This window comes from Drosophila biarmipes, chromosome X (assembly GCF_025231255.1).
Source record: "Drosophila biarmipes strain raj3 chromosome X, RU_DBia_V1.1, whole genome shotgun sequence".
Lineage (NCBI taxonomy): Eukaryota > Metazoa > Arthropoda > Insecta > Diptera > Drosophilidae > Drosophila > Drosophila biarmipes.
The window spans coordinates 18,932,757-18,951,793 of record NC_066611.1 but is presented as its reverse complement, the minus strand read 5'-3'; the positions used below and the strand labels follow the sequence as shown (position 1 = coordinate 18,951,793).

General features: G+C 44.1%; 1 protein-coding gene across 2 annotated transcripts in view; it reads left to right on the top strand.

Annotated features, from left to right (window-relative positions):
- Window positions 1-5,340: 5,340 nt before the first annotated feature.
- LOC108023662 (ras-related protein Rap-2b) overlaps window positions 5,341-19,037 on the top strand; it is a 29,470-nt gene continuing 15,773 nt past the window's right edge. Inside the window, exons 1-3 of one of the 2 annotated variants that reach the window (XM_017093283.3) lie at window positions 5,341-5,602; window positions 14,888-15,419; window positions 17,982-18,213. In XM_017093283.3, the coding sequence (XP_016948772.1) occupies window positions 15,331-15,419; window positions 17,982-18,213 (321 nt within the window). In that variant the 5' untranslated portion in view covers window positions 5,341-5,602; window positions 14,888-15,330. Of the gene's footprint in view, window positions 5,603-14,770; window positions 14,826-14,887; window positions 15,420-17,981; window positions 18,214-19,037 lie in introns of those variants that run through there. The other variant, XM_044093184.2, reaches the window with a different exon arrangement.

Below are 19,037 nucleotides of genomic sequence, written 5' to 3'. Positions count from 1 at the left end.
TGCAGTGGCAATGTTGTTAATTGATTAAATTGCCAAATTTAAGTCAATAAAAAACGAAATCTAAACTATCTCTTATAAAAGTATCTAATGTATCTAGCTTATATTTTTCTATCCCCGTTTTTTCCAGACCCACCTGTAATGCCCATATCCACGTAAAGCTCACCGCGACGGAGAAACACTGGGGGACAAAAGTAGGCGGCTAAGGGCGGGGGCTGGCAAGGGGGCGTGGCACGCTGCTGACAGCTTGTGGCACATTTCCACATTTTCACAGTTCCACGCTGCCTGCATACCAGACATAAGGATGCCAGATAAAAACAAATACATAAAGTAAATGGTACGAACAAATACATATATGGAGATATATTCCCCGCTTGCTTTATTTTCTTTACTTGATTGGTTTTAACGCGCAATGCGGTTAACAGTAACTAAATAAGTTGGTCGAGGGATACAGTGGCCACTGTTTAGATGGAAATAAAAAGGAAAACACACGGCCCAGAGGAGCACTCGACGAATTTTCCACCCCTATTCCACGCCAACAAGCCACTTGATCCTTATTGCAGGCACGAGCCACTTGAAGAATGGAAAACTTTGAGCTTTTTAATTATTGGTCTGAAATTTCAACTTATTATTTAGCCAATTCAGCCGACTTCCCACCCTCTGCTGCTTTCTGTCTAATTTTATTGTTTACCCAGTGCCAGGGTTTTCCTCGCATTTTCACAACCGCAATGCTGCGGCATTGATGGCATCGTTTATCGACCACCCACCGAATCCAATTTGTAATCGAACCGAAGTACCAGCCGTTGTTTAAATCGTGAATTAAATGCCCTTTCTGTGAAGCCATCGGAAGAAAACACCAAGCTTATATCGATGGTCTCATTATTGATGTTATAACTAAATATGGCATTTAAGCCTTGAAAAGATCCGGCTCGAAGGACCAAAGGATAGAAGAGTGGTTCTATAAGCGTTCAAAATAGGCGCTTTCGATTTCTTGTTTATATGGCCATTAAAATCCATTAAAACTTGAATTTAATTGACTTTGATTTATGACACAGTGTGAGGGTATCGCAAACACTCTGCACGCCAAATATTTTCACATCTGTTGCTCTCCCTTTCGTCTTTCTGTTTGCCAGGTAATAATTGAAATTTTAATTGAACATTTGCGCCAAGGCAGTGGCATAAATAAACACCTGAAAGCACACTATACGCACTGCATATAGCCAGTAATTTTAAAAAAATATATGGCAGAGTTACTTGATGTAAGGTGGAGGGTGAAAGCGAGGGAGGTGGTTAAAAGGGGGACATCCTCCTGGTTTGGCCCCAAAATTCCGCCGAGCCCGCAAAATTCATTAAAACGAAATCGAAATCAATTGGGCGTAAAGTTTTATGTGGGCTTTTATTTATATACATATGTATATATATTTTTCATTCAGCTCACCTCGCGTTGCGTATACGCCATGGCTAACGAGCTGAAATGAAAATTTTTATGTGCGCCACATAAAATTATTGTAACGCAAACAAAATACAGCCGAGTTGAGGCCTCAAAGCCCCCGACGTTTGGTCGGAAAAGTCGGGATATGGGTGTACCGCCGTAATCCGACGACGTCGTTAATAATTCAGCGCTCAGTCGAAGCCATTTAAATCACAACCAGTCGGTCCTGGCCACATTAAATTGATCCAATTGAAATAAGCAGAGGTTCCGAGCTAATTGAATCGTTTCAGAGTCACGAAAGTGTTTAATGATGACAGCTAAAAAAAGGGTTTTTACCATGAAAATGTAAGTGGTTTTTTTGCGATAAGCTCGTATCAATTCTATTTTTTATTTTACTTAATCAACCTCTAAATCTGCCACCCAACGATTTCAATTTACGAAAATAAAATTAAGCAAGCAGAACAAATTGTGGATGACATTATAACGATCCGCCAAACGCGGTTTCACACTTGGCGGCAAACAAAAATTTAAATAAACAAGGCGTCTAAGTCAGCGCCCAAACATATGCAACAATTCATATCGCTTTACGCGGCCTTTGACCCGCCGAGCATGACAGGGGGGAAAGGGGCGCACATTTGTCTTCTTGTATCATTAAAAATTGACTGGGAGTTTATTATGATTGAACTGTTTCCATCTGGCATGTGGCACCCGCACGGCATTAATACACATCAGGCAACGACTCCGGCGCGAAGCGTACGTGTGCACAGAGAGAAAACTGATGGAAAATCAATTTGAATACGCAAAAAATCGATAGAGTTTTGAAATCACCTTATCAGGCGCCTAGAAGTATGCAACAGCTTGTATTGATTCAGTACAAGCAGAGAATTCGTTTGAGTTTTAAAATCGCCTTAAGTGCTTCTAAAAGTAGGCAACAGAATGTTTTGATTTATCACGAATGACTTTTTTACACCGATTTGATATCATTATCCCTTTTAAGAACAAAATCTATGTAAGCCTGACCTGTGAATGCCAAATTGATACCGAGCTGTTTGTCTTTCCGTGTAAGTATACGTGTATAGACCCATAGACGGGCCAAGACTTCATTTACATGCTGCACACACACACTCACAAGCACGGGGCGACGCAGGAAAAGCGAAGAAAGCGGGAAAAGTGCGGGAGAAAGGCGAGGGAAATACGGCAATGCAAAATGTGTGGGCAGGCGGGAGGACCACGCTTTCGCCAGCCGCAGACAAAAATCAGACAGGCGACTTGTAAATCTAGTGAAAGCCAGACAGCAAAAAATATAACATAAAATAAATAATAAATAACAAAATAAATTATAAAAAATATATATATTTTAACTACTGAAATTTAGTAATAACTTATGGTTTCTATAGCTGGAATATAATAATTCATAAAAGGTATGATGAATTAGGTAAGATTTATGAGTCAAGTCAACACAGAGGCGGACTTATATTATTTTCCCTTTTTGCATTAAATGTAAAGTATAATCTTAAAAAAAACACCTTAACCACCAATTTACCTTACGATTTCTGTTCGATTATAAAGAACTTTTGGAATCGACATCCTCGTGCATCCTTTCCCAGTGCTGCTTAAACGCCGTCAGATGATCGGGCTGCGGGTGGATTAGGGCGAATGTGTTCTATCCAAGAAGGGGCGGACACCACCCCCCAGGGGCGTGAGTGGGTGGCTGGGCGGCTGGGTGGCGAGGTGTCTTTGCTTGGACGACGCGGCGAAGCGGAAATGTTGCATGCCATGCACACACAATCCGCTTACCAACTGAGCCCCAAGTGCGCCGGAGCAGGGGCGGCAGACACATCGACAGATGTTGCAGCCAACATTGATTTGCATGTTAACAGATGTGATTGCCGTTCGAGGGGCAGGTGTGGGACGCGAAAAGAAGAACGAACTGGGAACTCGGGGCATTCCTAACTTGGTTATAAATAATTAAGTTTCGAAAATGATATCCCAAAGAGGTTTCTTTGTAGGATCTGGCTGGGACCAGGAGAACTAGGAGAAATGCTCGTTACACGGGTAATGGATATCAAGTTCTCTGGGTTCTTTATTTTCAATGATTTTCTGATTTTTGGGAACTCCAGGCACTGCCTCCTTCCCATAAAATACTAACAAAATACTTAGATGTAAACCGAAATATTCTGAGGAGTCAGAGCTGGATCTGCTGGATCTATTGGCTATCAAAGCCCTCGTTTGCCAGTGGTGCAGTGACCACTGTTAATCCATTTATTCACCCAATTCCCACCCCATTTCCCACCCATTTCCCACCCATTTCCCACCCATTTCCCACCCATTTCCCACCCATTTCCCACCCATTTCCCTCCCATTTCCCACCCAATTGCCCGCTGCAGCCGCAACTTTGTAGTGGCGAGGTGGAACTTCGGCCGATCTCTTTGCTGCGGCTACATTCAATTGTCGTTTTCATGGTCTGTCTCACAATTACGAATGAAAATTAAAAAGTTTTCCGGGACGGGCGGCGGGGCGGGGCGGTGCGGCAAACGGTCGTAAGATGATGTGGGAAATGGGAAACTTTCGCCGCAGCAGCACAAACTGCAACTTTGTGGGCGGCGCGGTGCGCTTTTGTTTTTTTTTGTTTGTTTCGGTCTCAATTTGAATGTTTTCCTGCCACTTGGCATCGAACGGCTTTCGTGGGATTTATGGCTGCTTGATTATTGCCCGAGAAGCCGTGTCCTTGGGAGGTGGCAATTATCCCGCCGCTTATTGCCGCCGGTCCGGAGCGGGAAGGAGACCCCGGGGAGGCGGAATAAGCCTCTTACAGCGATGTCAGTGCCACAGATGTGGTGTTTACACACTGCGATCATGGCCCTGTGTCAGCAAACTACTCAGGAACACATTTTATTATACTTTAAATCGCAGCATTTTTTCTTCACTTAAAATGTATAATAGTATTGGGGGAGTATTTAAAAAACGCTTGACATGTTTATATAATTGTTTAAGGGCTTGGTTTCCTTTATGAAAAAGTAGGGTTGAAAATGAAGGTATATTTATTTCATCGAAAATAATATTTTAAAAACTAGATTTGTTATTTTTACCCACTTTACCAGGCTAATTTAATCTTAAAACATTTTGAGCATTAGATATTACTGACCTAGAACACAGATTGGTTCAAGAAGGGAGTAAAAAAACGAGAGACATTTCTTAGAAAATAATAAATTAGAAAATACTAGATTCACTTGTGTCCCCATTATTCACAATAGACTTCCTGCACTCCTTCATCCCATCACACGGCAATCCTTGTGCCTACAATCCATCTTTGGTCCCAAATATTGCGAGCCATTTATTTGGCCCCATCGCGGCATCCATCATAGCGTTTGCAGTTAACCTTTTCGCAGCATTTGAATGTATCCCATGCCAGCTGTATCCCGTATCCCGTGTCCCGTATCCCGCAGATACTGTAGCTGTTGCATCTGCTGAGCTGGAAAGCTCCAAAGGGAAGAGCTTTGCATTCAGCTAAAGCTTCGCCCCGCTTTTCCGCCGCCCTGCCGCCCGACTCTCCCGCCCTTCCCCCACTTTCACGATGCGGATGGGGAGGGGCTGGGGCGGAGATGGGAAACTCGCTTCCTTCGGCTCTGTGTGTGCTGCTGGCTTTCCTCCGTTTTTCGGCATGCACTTGTGGCGCTTTTCCGCCCGCCACCCCACTGCCACTTGGCCAGCAGCCACCAGCCACCAGCCACCACCCACTGGGCAACCTCTCTCACCTTGGCACACTTCGGCTGGCCGGATTCGGGCTCGGGCTCGGGCTCCGGCTCGGATCGAGGTTCGCCGTGGACCCTCGGCCGGGGCGCCCGTGTCGGGCATGCATCAAGTGTACCGCTCGGTTCGCTGCCAGTTTTTCCCGGGAACTCGACGCAGCGTGTTGTGCCAGCGCTGCTGCCAGAAAAGCCTCCCTCTGAGCCAGAGCCAAGAGCCAGCCAAACAGTCCACTTTGGGCCACAAACAAAAGAGCACCCCAGCCGAAAAGCGAGCGGAGAATTCAAATTGAAATCTTCTCGACCAGAGTGTGCGATTTTTTTTTCTGAACCTGTGCTTCTGTGCCTACAGTGTTGATTGGAAAAACTTGCGTACCCAAGGGATAAGAAAGTGCAAATTTGTTTCGGAAAAGCCACTCGAGAACAGGTACCCAGCAGAAACCGACTCGGTTTAAACAAAAGACTTCCCTCGCTTGTGTTTTAAGTCCCTTAAATAAGTCTCTTAGATGGTTGACTTTATTTGGCATAGAAATGAAATATTTACTTAATAGATGTTTATGGTTATGAAACTTTAGACTTAAGTGGCTTAAAATTATTAGTTTTTGTGGTGTTTGTTTATCCTTTCCCATTTACTCGAACTCGAACTTTATTCTTGGGGAACATTTGTGATTTACTTAGGCTTACAAAAATGCTTGAGCACTGTGGGAAAATATTATTGAAATTATTTTTGAAAACACTTTTTAGCCCACTTACTTTCCACCGAATTTCGCTGGCTACCGCAACACCACCATCGATCCGATTCGGCGAACGATAATTCATTTGTAATCTGCGCTGATCATAAATAAACTCATCGCTTGTCATAATTAATTCAATGAAGTTTTTTGTTTCGTTTTTTCGTGTGCCCCGCGTCCCCGCTCCGATATTTCGGCATCGTAAATAGCGTTGCTCATACGACGCGTTGGCCGCGCGGCATTTTATGTGCAAACTTTTATTTTACTTTCGGTTTCCCTCCGTTTTTTTGTTGCGCCCCAGTGATGATTTATTATTGTGCCATTATTGGCTGACTCCTTATCGCACTTGTCGCAGCCCTTTGCTTGGACGGGATGCTCTTTTGGACGAGCGCAGCCAAAGGAGTTCGGCCCCCTGCCCCGAGGGGCGCGAGTGCGTCGGTGTGTTTAATTCATTAGCTGGGTAATCGCAATCGATAATGCGATAAAATGTTTATTCCACGCCCAGATAAGCCGCTCCACTGGCAGCGAGTGTGGCCATTGTCATGGCCAGCCGCCGCTTATTGCACCTATTACTCATCAATGTCAGGGCCCCATCCTCCTGACCCTGCGATCGCAGGCTGATATTTTACGCGCTCCCCTCGACGCCGAAGTGCAAGTTTCGGCAGTGGCTAAGGGCCAGCCCAACGACCTCTGCTGCCCCGTCTTAATGGGCCTTGTCTCAGACGCAGGCACCGGGAATCCCTTGGAGGGGCACCATTAAATGGGCTCAATCGGCAGAAAGAGATACGGGGGCGCCTTATCTGTCTCGTGTGTAATCGCTCCCTCATTGTTATGACTGCCATGCAGATTAGCTCCCCGCTGGATTTGGACTGGTGACTCCACTCCGCTCCACTCCACGGAGATCCCCGGGCACTCGGCAGTCGCGAGCCGGGAATCGAGCACCGGGCTGGCGGGATTAGGGGCTCAGCGCGAGTGCGCCGAACGATTTTCCTGGATTTGCGGCAGACAGCGCGTTTCGGCAGTGTAAATAGAAAATGTGGGTGCTCGCAAAACAAAACAATAAATTGTTTTTACACACAGACACAAGGTGCCCACAAAAAGTCAACTTCAACTTATTTTATTGCAAAACTTTGCTAAAAAAAACTTAGAATGTATCAAAGTTTCTTTGAAAATAAGAATTGGCTTTAATAAACTTAAAGTTAAGTTTCTTAAAATTTAAGCATTAATTCAACAGCTTGCCTTACACTTTCGAGACGCACTGCAGGTGATTGTACGACTGCAACTGCCCTACCTCTTTATCGCGAATCAAGTTATTCATTCAGATATTCCAACCCGAGTCCCATCCCCTTCGACTCCGATAAAGTCGCATTGGCACTGAAACACTAATTGAAACGACAACAATGTGACACCCAGGGGGGGCGTAGGGACCTGCGGGGGCGTGGCCGGGAGCTGGGCAGCCCGGGGGAGTGAGGGAGCAACAAGTCAGCTCTAAGTCCTGGGACAGTTCATTAGGGGATAAAATTCAAGACAACACGCTCGCACACACACGAAACTAGTGGAAATTGTCTCATTAGGACAGGCACGCATCGCACTTACACACTTACAGGGAACGTGCACTGGAAAAAATATTATTAATATTATTTCTAAGTTATAGTGCTCAATAAGTGGTTCAATTTTAGGTTTGGATCGCTTCCTCAATATTTTGGATGTTAGTTTAGTGAATGTTAATTTAATATCACTGAATATTTTATAAGATATGATAATGAGTTCTCAAAGTCGATCGAATCATCAGGCCCCCATTTTTCTCTCTGCACACCCATACAGCCGCGCAAAAGGCGAGGCCATAATTTCCCACCAAGACGCCTGTCTATAAAAATCCTCACAAATTGTCGTCGTCATTGTTGCCGCTCCCTTGTCGCTTGTTATATATCTGCCAACTACTGATGCTGCCCTTGTTATTGTAGTTATTTTTTCGTGTTTTCGAGCTGAATCTGTTGCAGGCATAAAGATGGAGTCGAACAGCCAAAGCACGGCGAGCTGACAGCTCGGGAAACGGAAAACTAGAGCGACAACTTTGGCGAAAAACAAAAGACAACTTTTTCCGCACACTGGTTCCTTAAGCAACCGGAAAAAGAACCCAGGATGACAGGAACTTTAGGCGAACTTTCTCTTCGCATTTACCAGGCAACGCCGAATATTATAATAACGCCGGTAGTTCAAGTAGCCAAAGTTGCTTGAACAGTTAAAAAAGTATTTTAGAGCAGCAGATAATCCCAAAAATAAACCATTTCACATAAGCAATATTTGAATTGCTCCATTAAAGGGAACAACTAAAGCCCGGCTATCATAGGTAGACGAATTAAAAAGTTATAGCCCTGGGAACTCTAATTTTGCCCCCAAAAGCGCCAACCACGCCCACTGTGGCGAGCAACAAGCACCGCCTCCACATCCTCGTCCACATCCACACACATGGCCCATGGCTGATAAGGAGCTCTTGTGCGCCGGCATGTCATTTGGCTGCTTGGGTCATTGGCTTTTCCTCGTGGAAAACGTCCCCAGCCTCAGAGTTCACGACTCAGACTTCAGTTGCTTGCACGGCAATAAAAACTTGAGTTTGAAATGTGTATGGGTGTCAATTTAAAGGGTTTTTATCAAGAGTATATTACGCCCTTTAAAGTGGAGATGTTGAAAAATGTATTTTTAAATCGATTCCTGTTTTTATCAAAACGCGAATTCTTTATGTTTTGATCAATCCTTTCTATTTCGATTATTACTGATTATTTTACGACTTAAATTGGACGTCAAATGACATTTTTAAGTGGAATGTATTAAAGACATAAATGCTTTAAAGCAGATACACTTTTTTCTGTGTGTAAACTGGGGTACTTCAGTTCAGTTCGGCTCCACACCCGCTTTTTGGCCCGATTCTTGTTGCGAATGATAAGAGCCAGTAAATTTCGTTGTTTCCCGAATGGTTGTTGCTCTTATTTCTGTTTGTTGCCACTCTATTTGTTGTAGGTGGCTGTTGCTTGTTGACAGTGCGGGTGCTCTGTTTTCTCATTTATTTATTCGTTTTCTGCCGCGTCGAGTGTGTGTGAAATTTTTGTAATGCCTGCGGCGAAGATGCCACCCACTTTCAGCCCTTTTCCCTGCCCAGGGACGTGGGCATGTTTGCTTAAATTGCCTTTTTCGTGTCATTCCGGAGACAGACACAAATGCGTGCCTACATAAATGATAAATATGCATGTCCCACGCTAACCCCGGGAACACACCGCCCAAGAACCGCTCTCTTATCTCTTCATGCTGAACAAAACCGACACAAAATGGCATTTATAATTACTTGAGCCCTCGTTTTGGCTGCGGCTTTGCGATTAAGCCGATCTGAAAAAGCCCCAAAACGAAATGCCCCAAACCCTTTACCTACTTCCACCTGCAAATACGTGTGTGTATTCACTGTGCGCCCCGAATTACTTAAACAACTGGTGATTGTGACATATCAAAGTGCGCCCCCGGTTTCATAAATATTCAAATCAATTTAGACAAAGTTTGCTCACTGGGCACCGGGAATTCGTAATGCCGCAAAGCGCCGGGTTTTATGTTCAATGCGGTCTGATTATGGGGCTTAGTTTATGGGGCTCTAAAGTAGTAAATCTCCCAAAGCCACCTTACACTAAATAGGCCCTTGCACACGTAAAGTATTCATCCATTTAAGAGTTTTGTGTCGTTTACTTCAACATTGCTTGTATCTGTATACCCTTGCAGAGGCTTTAAGATAATCGAAATAATATAATAATCCAAAAATAAGGATTACAATAATTACGAAAAATACGTTTTTTCGTATCACCTTTTTCGTCGTTATTTAGTCAAATCAAGGCGCACAGCAAAAAGACCGACTGTTTTGGGCAGCTTACAACCTAGGCTAACGAATTTGATCACTTTTCGGGAAAATTATTTTTTGACAAATTTTCGCATTTTTTTCACATTTTTTATCGAAAAATTTTCAAAATTTTCGGATGTGAGATTTAAATGCCAGTCGATAGGGAATTTAATTACGAGCTCAGCGAGGTATGACACTCCTTATTCTGGCCCCATTTCGCAATTTGGCAACCGAAATACTGATAGTTTTTGTACAAAAATAGGGATTACTATTTTTTGGACGAAAAATACGTTTTTTCTGATCACCTTTTTCGTCGTTATTTAGTCAAATCAAGGCGCACAGCAAAAAGACCGACCCCACTTTTTCCACCATTGTTTTGGGCAGCTTACAACCTAGGCTAACGATTTTGATCACTTTTCGGGGAATTGATTTTTTGACAATTTTTCGCATTTTTTGTCGAAAAACTTTCAAAATTTTCGGTTGTGAGATTTAAATTCCAGTCGATAGGGAATTTAATCACGAGCTCAGCGAGGTATGGCACTTCTTATTCTGGCCCCATTTCGCAATTTGGCGACCAAAATACTGATATTTTTGTACAAAAATAGGGATTACAATTTTTTGGACGAAAAATACGTTTTTTCGAATCACCTTTTTCGTCGTTATTTAGTCAAATCAAGGCGCACAGCAAAAAGACCGACTGTTTTGGACAGCTTACAACCTAGGCTAACGATTTTGATCACTTTTCTGGAAATTTATTTTTTGACAAATTTTCGCATTTTTTGTAAGGGGGTGCATCACATTTTTTATCGAAAAATTTTCAAAATTTTCGGTTGTGAGATTTAAATGCCAGTCGATAGGGAATTTAATTACGAGCTCAGCGAGGTATGACACTCCTTATTCTGGCCCCATTTCGCAATTTGGCAACCAAAATACTTATATTTTTTTTGCAAAGATTACAATATTACAATATTTTGGACTAAAAATGCCTTATTTAGGTAATTTCCTCGTCGTACTTTAGGCAAACCTGCACAACAAAAACACTAAGCTGATATTTATCTACCATCTTTCAGCTTTCTTCTGCACATCGGATTTCTATCTTGTTTAGCTAGTTGAGATTTCATAGGATATAAAGTAGGACACTCGTACTTGGCTTTATTTGTAACTAAAAAATGATAAGCAAGAGCCCAGCAAGTCAATAAACCGAGCAAAATTTTTTTTTTCGAGGCCCGTTCTTCACTGTCATTGTTTCGTCATTTATTTGTCTGCAGCTGCTCATCCTTACCCCAAAAGAAGCCCGCCTGCCTTTGTTTTATTGTGACATTTCATTTCATTTCGCCCTGCCTTTCTTCCTTGGCTTGATTGTTTATTTGTTTTTCATCAGATTTCCACCGGCTACACCCCATATAAAGCTGTAGGGCCCACCGGCCCCGATTCATTAGCATTCTGTCCGACCAGAACCCAAAAATAAAAAGAAAGCCGGGAAAAGGAAATTTATTTTGAGGGAACCCCCGAGGAGTTCAGTTGTTTGTCTTTGTTTGTTGAGGCCTTTGTTGCTGTTGCTGCCCGCCGCCTGTTGCTCGGCCAATTGTTGCTGTCCTTTGTGATTTTCCATCTTGCTCAATTTCGGGGCTTGTGATATGATGGGAAACCAGTCAATCAAGTGGATTCCTGGGTTATTAATTACCTAAGCTTAGTTGGGCATAGCAATCGGTTGGCTCATAAAGATAATAGTGTAGAAAAAATCGGGGTTAGCCGCCGAAACCGCCAAATAAAAATGCAGGCGATCTCTGTTGACCATCAGAAATGAGGTGAAAATCGAGGGGACTTGGATGTGAGGGAACCTCCAACATTTTGTGGCCCTTTCTGGGGGAGAGCAGGAGGGGCCCTATGTTTATAGTACATGTACACAAGTATTTATGCTTTTCAATTTTAGTGCTGCACCTGGCTGAATGCTAGGGCGGTGGGTTGTTGTCGCTGTTGCTATCGCTGCCGCCCGGTCTTGCCCGGTTTTTACCTGGAGAGCCGGTGAGCAGGTGAGCAGGTGAGCAGGTGAGCCAGTGCATTCAGGGCCAGTCACGAACATCAGCCACACATAAAGCCCAAGCAAACACGGCGCAGGTGGGGCACTAGGAGCCCAGTGGGGGAGGGGTCCTGCTAATCTGGCCCACACGAGCACCACCCACCGCACACAAACTGCAGGGAAGGGCCGGCAAATCTGTGACCGAACGGGAACGCTTCTGCATTTTGCAAAATGCCATCGAAATACCCTGGCTGAGCACTCGGTTTCTCCCGTTTGCCCTTCAAAAAACTCCCAATTTCCACCTCAACCGAAAATATTACCGAGCTTTTCGCCCCCCGGCAACTCTGCATTTCAATTCATTTCGCTTTATGTCCGCTACGTTTCATGATTATTTATTTCCAAGTACGTTTTACGATCCCCTCCAACGGCATTCAATGACTTATTATTATTATTATCGTTATGTTTATTCATAAATTGCATCGAATAAAAAGCGGAAAACGTTCCAGATAATAAAATAAGCACCCGGCGATGGAGGGAGTGTAAGAGTAGGCAGGAACCGGGCTGGGAAAACACCCTTGAACTAGAAATATGGCTAGATACGTTCCTTCTATTGGAAGGAGAATTTTAATTTCCAGCTCAGTAAATTTTAAATGTTTTTAATGCCCCATTGGACCGCAGAAGCACATTGAAACAAATGTGTATTTAAGCTCAAATGAAATTTGAGTGCGCCCGATGGCGAAAGATTGAGCAAAATTATTACCAAAGTTGTGGCCAAATAGAAGAATCGATTCGCAATAGTTGGCCAAGATTTTCGCTCTGCATTCGATGGCCTGGCAAACTGGAGCACAGCTCCCCACTTTTTCCACCATTTCATTGGCAATTTCGCCTTTTCCGACTGGCCTCAAACTTTATGCAAATCGAATTGTTCGAGTGCAATTGAAAAGTTGCATTTTCTCCGCTACTTTTCAGCCTGACGAGCAACGATGTCTGCCTGGGAAATGGAAAAACACACAGGCGAAACCAACAAAAATGTACACAAATTAATTTAGTAAGGAGAAGCCGGGCAGGAAAACCTAGACGAAACAAAAGAACCGCAGGCAATTTCCCTTCGCCTTTCGCCCTTTCTCCGCCCCCTCCTCCGCCACCCGCAGGCCCCTTTCGCCCCTCGGAGGGGTCCTTTGTCTAGGATAATCCATTTATTCAGCTGACTGCAGTCAATATGCCGCAACTCGTTTAACTTGAGCAAATTTTCGGGCTCCTAAGCCGCAGCCAAAGTTTCACTGGCAGCTCGGATCAACTGGTCTTAAGACCCACGGCACACACACTCTTCCCAGAAAAGGGGGAAGAACACACCCAGCTGCCAAAGTTTGGCTTGCTTAAGCGTCTCTCGGTCTTCAGTCTTCTGCGGGAAAAAATCAGACTCAGAGCGCCAGAAGGAGCTTAGCAGAAGTGAATTTTGAATGCCCCCAAATGTAGGCAAGGAAGGCAGGATCCGAGGTCAATGTCCTCAAAATAACTACAGACAATCAAAGGAAAAATTAAAAAAAGATGTTATTACAAATTTATTATTTTTTTCTACATTCATTCTAATCACTGGAAATTGAGAGTGATAAGCTTAATTGACAATGTCCTTAAAAAAACACTTATGTATTTTTTTTAACCAATATGCTTAGTATTTTATTTAACCAAAATCCACGACACAATCATCATTAAAATTTCTGCAAGTCAGCTAATTGCTTCGATAATAACAACGCCCAGCAATTAATTAATGTGCTGTGTTGCAAGTGAAAGGGCACTTTCCCTTTTTCGACTGCCGTCTTTCCGGCTAAAGTCGATCCGTTTCGAGGGCCACAGAATATGGATAATGCCCAGCAATTGAGTTGGTTCTCGTCTGCCCCTCGGTCTCCGGCGCCCCAGCTTTTCCTGCTCTGAGTGCTGAGTGATTTCAAGGAATTTTCAAGCGATTTCCGCTCCTTCCTGGCAACTTGTGCTGTTGCAACTGCAGCTTGTTGCACATTGTGCCAAATAGTGCAGCTCGCAAAGGAAGCGCGGGGAAAACAGATACCATTTCGGATTTTATTCCAGAGCCCCTTGGCACATGGGCGCACACATGTGTGTAAGCTGGGGGGGATTAAGTTGCACTTCAAGCAACATTTAATCGCTTGAAATGCATTCGAGGAAGCACTCGTCCTCCTGGCTGCCCACACAGAGAGAAAAAGCGATGAAACAAAGTGACTATCGGTTATGAAAGTATTTAAATCACAAACTTCTCACCCATTCTACCTACATCAGTGGTATATTTTGCTTTATTCGCTTAATACCAACACCATTTTGAGTTATTTTTCCTTCAGTGCACGGTTTGGGTAATCGACAGACAGATGCAACTTTAAACTCAGGGCCCTGTACTCTCACTCCATTACAGTCTAATTAATGTCAGCCACATTGTTCTTCGCCCTGCTTTTGCTAACATAAACTAAGTTAAGGAAGAGCAGAGGCTGCTACAAAAATACCCATAAAATTAAAATAAGTAGCAGGGCATTTAGTGAGCGCTGCACGCGAAGAAAGCTGTAGAAAGCAGACTCTGCGTCTGAGGGCTTTCAACTGCCACGCCCCACATAAATCTGTTTAATTAGCCCGAGTTTCGCCAACTTTGAGAAAGTTGAACTTTTTCTTAAATGTCCTGAAAGGTGCGGCGCAATGGGGCATGCCGCTTAGTCCTTTCCAAGGGATCAGTTGGGATCAGGAAAATAAAGCTGAACAAACATAAAATCGTAAAAAAAAATAGTTTTAGTATTTTTGAGAATACAAAAGCCTTAAAAAAGTATTTTTGTTCCTGCTTTCGTTGGTACTTATTTTGTGATATTTATTTTCTTACACAGTGTTGGGACCTTCGACAGTTCTTTGGGGCCCCAGTCGCCCCTTTGCGTGCTGGTATTTATTGTTTTTCCCTTGGCAAAGAGGTTTTCGCTTTAATTTCAATTATCAAATGCTGACACCCAGCACCCAGCTGAAATATAAGCAGGTGGCTTGTAATTTATAGCTTTCTTCGCCTCCTGTCTCATCCAGAACATTTTCCATTCGCAGGTAAACAGGGGAATTTGCCAAGGAAATTATCATCATCGAGTCACGTAATTAAAACGAAACGTAAGACTCGAGAAAGAAGAGCAAATATTTGCATTTTCCGGCGGTGAAGGCGGCGGAAAGGGAACTCCGCTGGCGGGGCTAATAATAAACTAAGGGCGAATAACGCAGGACTCAGGACGCAGCACGCAGGACGCAGGACTAGGGAGCCAACAACTACCGACCGTTAACGTGGCCATAACAGTTTGCCAGTTAGCGCTACAGTTACCGCTACAGTTACTGCTCCACTTACACTGACTGCTGATAATAAAACGTCACAGAGCGAATCGAAGAACAGAAGAGGCGCAGAAGGGTGCACTGAGCGAAAGGCGAGGGGCGTTGGCTTATCAACAAGGACATCCAGGACATCCAGAACACCCGAGAAGGCCAATTCCAAGGATTGCAGGATGCGGGGCCGTCACTTGCGTCGCCGATTCAGCCTGCAGCCCTCGTTCATGAAGGATGACAACGCCGAGGACAAGCCAAAGCGTGACAAGTAAGTTATGGCCGAGTAAACCGCTAGAAACCCGAAAAACGGGCTAAAAAGTAGCATATGTACGCGGGGTCTTACGTCTCTCCCCATGGAAATGGCGAGGAATACGCTCCTCGAGCCAAGCACGCCAATATTTATGGCTCATAAAAGCGCGCAATGGTTGCATACCTAAAATCGTTGGACCTTCAGGAATAGTTAACCCAGTTCTTAGTTTGAAAAGCTTACGTTTTGGGTCAGCTACCTGGCTTAATCACTTTCTTGGGAAAGATCACATATGGGCAATGCTCTTCATTGGCTACAGATAAATACCAAAAATACCATATTTTTAGATTATGTTATCAAAACAAATCAAACAATACCAAAAAATACTTTTGCACCGTATTTTTAGGTTATGTTATCAACATAAATCAAATAATAGGCAAATTAGTCCTAATCAGTTTAAAGATCTTTGGTCTTATCATTTTCTAAAAGTGCAAGTACTCATAAACTAGTCGCCATTATGGAACGGCATTATAAAATCACACTTGCAATATTTATGGCTTCGGTGGTAAATGCTCTTGAACAAATAAGTGCTCGCACGATGATGTACGAGATGCCTTCGATAAATTGCCCTCCCTATGCAATGCAATTTAGCCACTAATACCACCCACAAATCCATATTATGGCCGAGGCGAAAGCCAACTTGTGCTGTGAGGATAAGGACTATCGATGTGTGGGTGGTATTTGGAATTCAGCATTACAGCGTGACAAATGGGGGACACGTGTAAGTCTAGTTGGGGGCTTCATCCCGAAATCCGGGGGAATCCCTGGCAGCGAGCCCGGCCACCGAAAGTTAACCCAAGATAACCAGTCAAAGTGTCAGAAAGTTGAAGTGGGGGCCCCAAACTTCAATTGCTGCCCGCAATAATTGCGAAAGAATTTTTGCACTCGGGGACACGGGCGAGGGGAGAGTGCAAAATTCCGGGCTGAACTTTATCGGAAAAGTGTCGAGCAAAGTTTTTTCAAGGACATTGTGGTCAGATCCGATCCGGCCGAGATATCCCAGATACGGTAGATGCGGCAACTCATATTCCGGCATCTTTGTTTTCACTTTTTGGGGCAACATTTTCATTTCTTCATCAGGTTCAAAGGACGAAAGGCAAGGAAATCTTAAGCGACGAAACGGAATGGGAAAATGAGAAAGGGAAACAGCCGTATCCTGTCCGTAGTTTGCATACTTTTCCTTTGTTTCGCCTGTCAGGACAAGAATTTCATGTTCTGCGGGCCTTTGATTACATTTTTCTTTTTGTTGCTTTTCCCGTTTCTCCCTTCCACCCGTTGGGAAAAATATTTATAAAGCGCCGGGAAGGTGCCAAAAACAAAGAAAAAATAGCAAAACAAAAAAATTACTAGACAAGACAGAATCGCGCTTATTAAAGTCAAATTTGATCCGTTGCTGGTTAGCCGTCTGCCGCTGGACAATTACGCCACTTCTGCTCCTTCGATGGCGCCCTTTTCCCTGGGATTTCCCTGATTTATCGCTTCGCAGCACGAGGAGGAGCTGGGAGCTGTCAGCCCCGGATTCTGCGGCTTTGTGGCCATTGTCCAGCCGGAAATGGCATTGGATTTCATCGCAGATGTGCCGTGTTCTCCGCCCAGAATGCTTCCTGTTCACTTTCGCTGTCAACGAGAGCTGCCACAGCAGCTGGAACAGATAACGAAGCTTCTCCAGCATTCAGCATACATGTGACATTTCTGAACTTCGAAAACAGTGACCGCATTTCGTAGCCAGCACTTTCCCTTACTCTCCCTATTGGCAGGGAATGGCAATTAAAAAGTGGAAATTGCATTCACTGCCCAGAAACTACTATAAATCTTCAACCTATTTAAAGTTTGGACAGCAACTTAAAAAGTTAACAACCAACAAATCAGCACAATAGCATGGCCCAACATTTTTAGCATATTCCAATAATCTAAGGCTTTAAAAGGGTTTTATTTTATTCAATTTAGGTTAATCTGCAAGAGAGTAAAGTTAAATCAATGGCTTGAGAAGCAATCCCTTTTTAATCGTCGCTGGCCAACCTTACCGAATCTCCTTTAAATTTGCAACATTTTGAGATGTGTTTCAGCCGTTTGGCCCACCTTCAGAGCCGCCATCGCGGCCAAAGGCAAATAATTCCCCCGATTCCCAATTAATTTCCAGGCACACGGAACACACCTGCACCGTGTAGTATGTGGTACCCGGCGTGTACATAGTATATTACCGCTCTGTTTATAGTGCGAAGGTCCTTTGTTTGCTCTACTTTCGCAGTTGACGCTTTGTGATGTTGCCGTAATGATTAATTTTAAATGTGGCGCACAGATTTAATGAGTCGCCCATGGGGATAATGTAAAACCCATTGAAATTTCCAGTGAGTGCGTTGAGGGGGTGGGGTTTGCTGGTTATTAAATCATGCATTAAAATGGAGGGAAAAGCCTTTGCGCAGTTCCCGGAAATTAATTGAATTGCACCGAACTTAACTCACTCAAGTCACGTTTTACGTTTCATGTTTTCCCGCTCCACCAACGAAAATCACGCATACGCAGAGTGGGCAGGAACAACGCGGTGGACGATGCCATCGGACCGGCCAACGCGCGCCACAAAATCGTCGTCATGGGCTCTGCAAAAGTGGGCAAGACGTCGATAATCACCCAGTTTCTGTACAACACATTCAGCACCAAGTACAAGCGGACCATCGAGGAGATGCACCAGGGCAACTTCTCCATCGCCGGCGTCAGTCTCACCCTCGATATCCTGGACACCGCCGGTTCCTATGAGGTGAGTCAAAACGCTGAGGTGCACGCTCAGAAACGGGGGTCCTATCTGAAAATTTGGTTTAAAAGGTTGGGCTTGGAAATCTTTAGAAGTCTAGAAACCACGCTTCTTGGTAATATCGATAATATCGATGATTTTGCAAACATTAATATTTAAGGCTTAAGACCTCCCCCTAAGAGATTAATGAATTTGTAAGCTTTGCCTAATTTTAAGTGAGTTGAATAAAAATTATAGGTGTTGAAAACTGAAAATGAGTTGGCAATGCAGTCGATAACAATATCGATACTATCGATGGTTTTGCAATCATTGATAATAACACACCATGACTGTTAAGGTCGATAACGTTTTGATTTATGTTTATTGAGAGATAATTTATGTTATACCACTCACCTATTCTATTTGAAAAACTGTTTTCCCAGTGATCCCTAACGGGGTGCAAATATTTTTATGAGTGCACCCACCTTGCACGCTGGCTTCATTAAGTGAATCAAATTGTTTGTGGCCAGGTGGGGGCAAAGGAGCTGGCACTCATGCTGGCTTATCCTGTGGCAGGACCTTCGGCACTCCCACCCGAGCTCCCCAGCTGCCCAGTTCCCCGCAGTGGCCGTGGTGCCCGCAGTCGAGCAGCAGGGCTTTTAATTTTAAATAACCGACTCTAATGGGCTGCAACAGGGCGCCAGCAGCATTTAGTTGCTTTTCAATATTTTCAAAGGGCGACAGCTGGGCAGGACTCTCGGATCTGGCTCCTGGCTGCTGGCTCCTGGCTGCTGCCTGCTGGCTGCTGGCTCCTGGATCCGGCGTCCTGGATGGCTGGCTGCTGCTTTTCC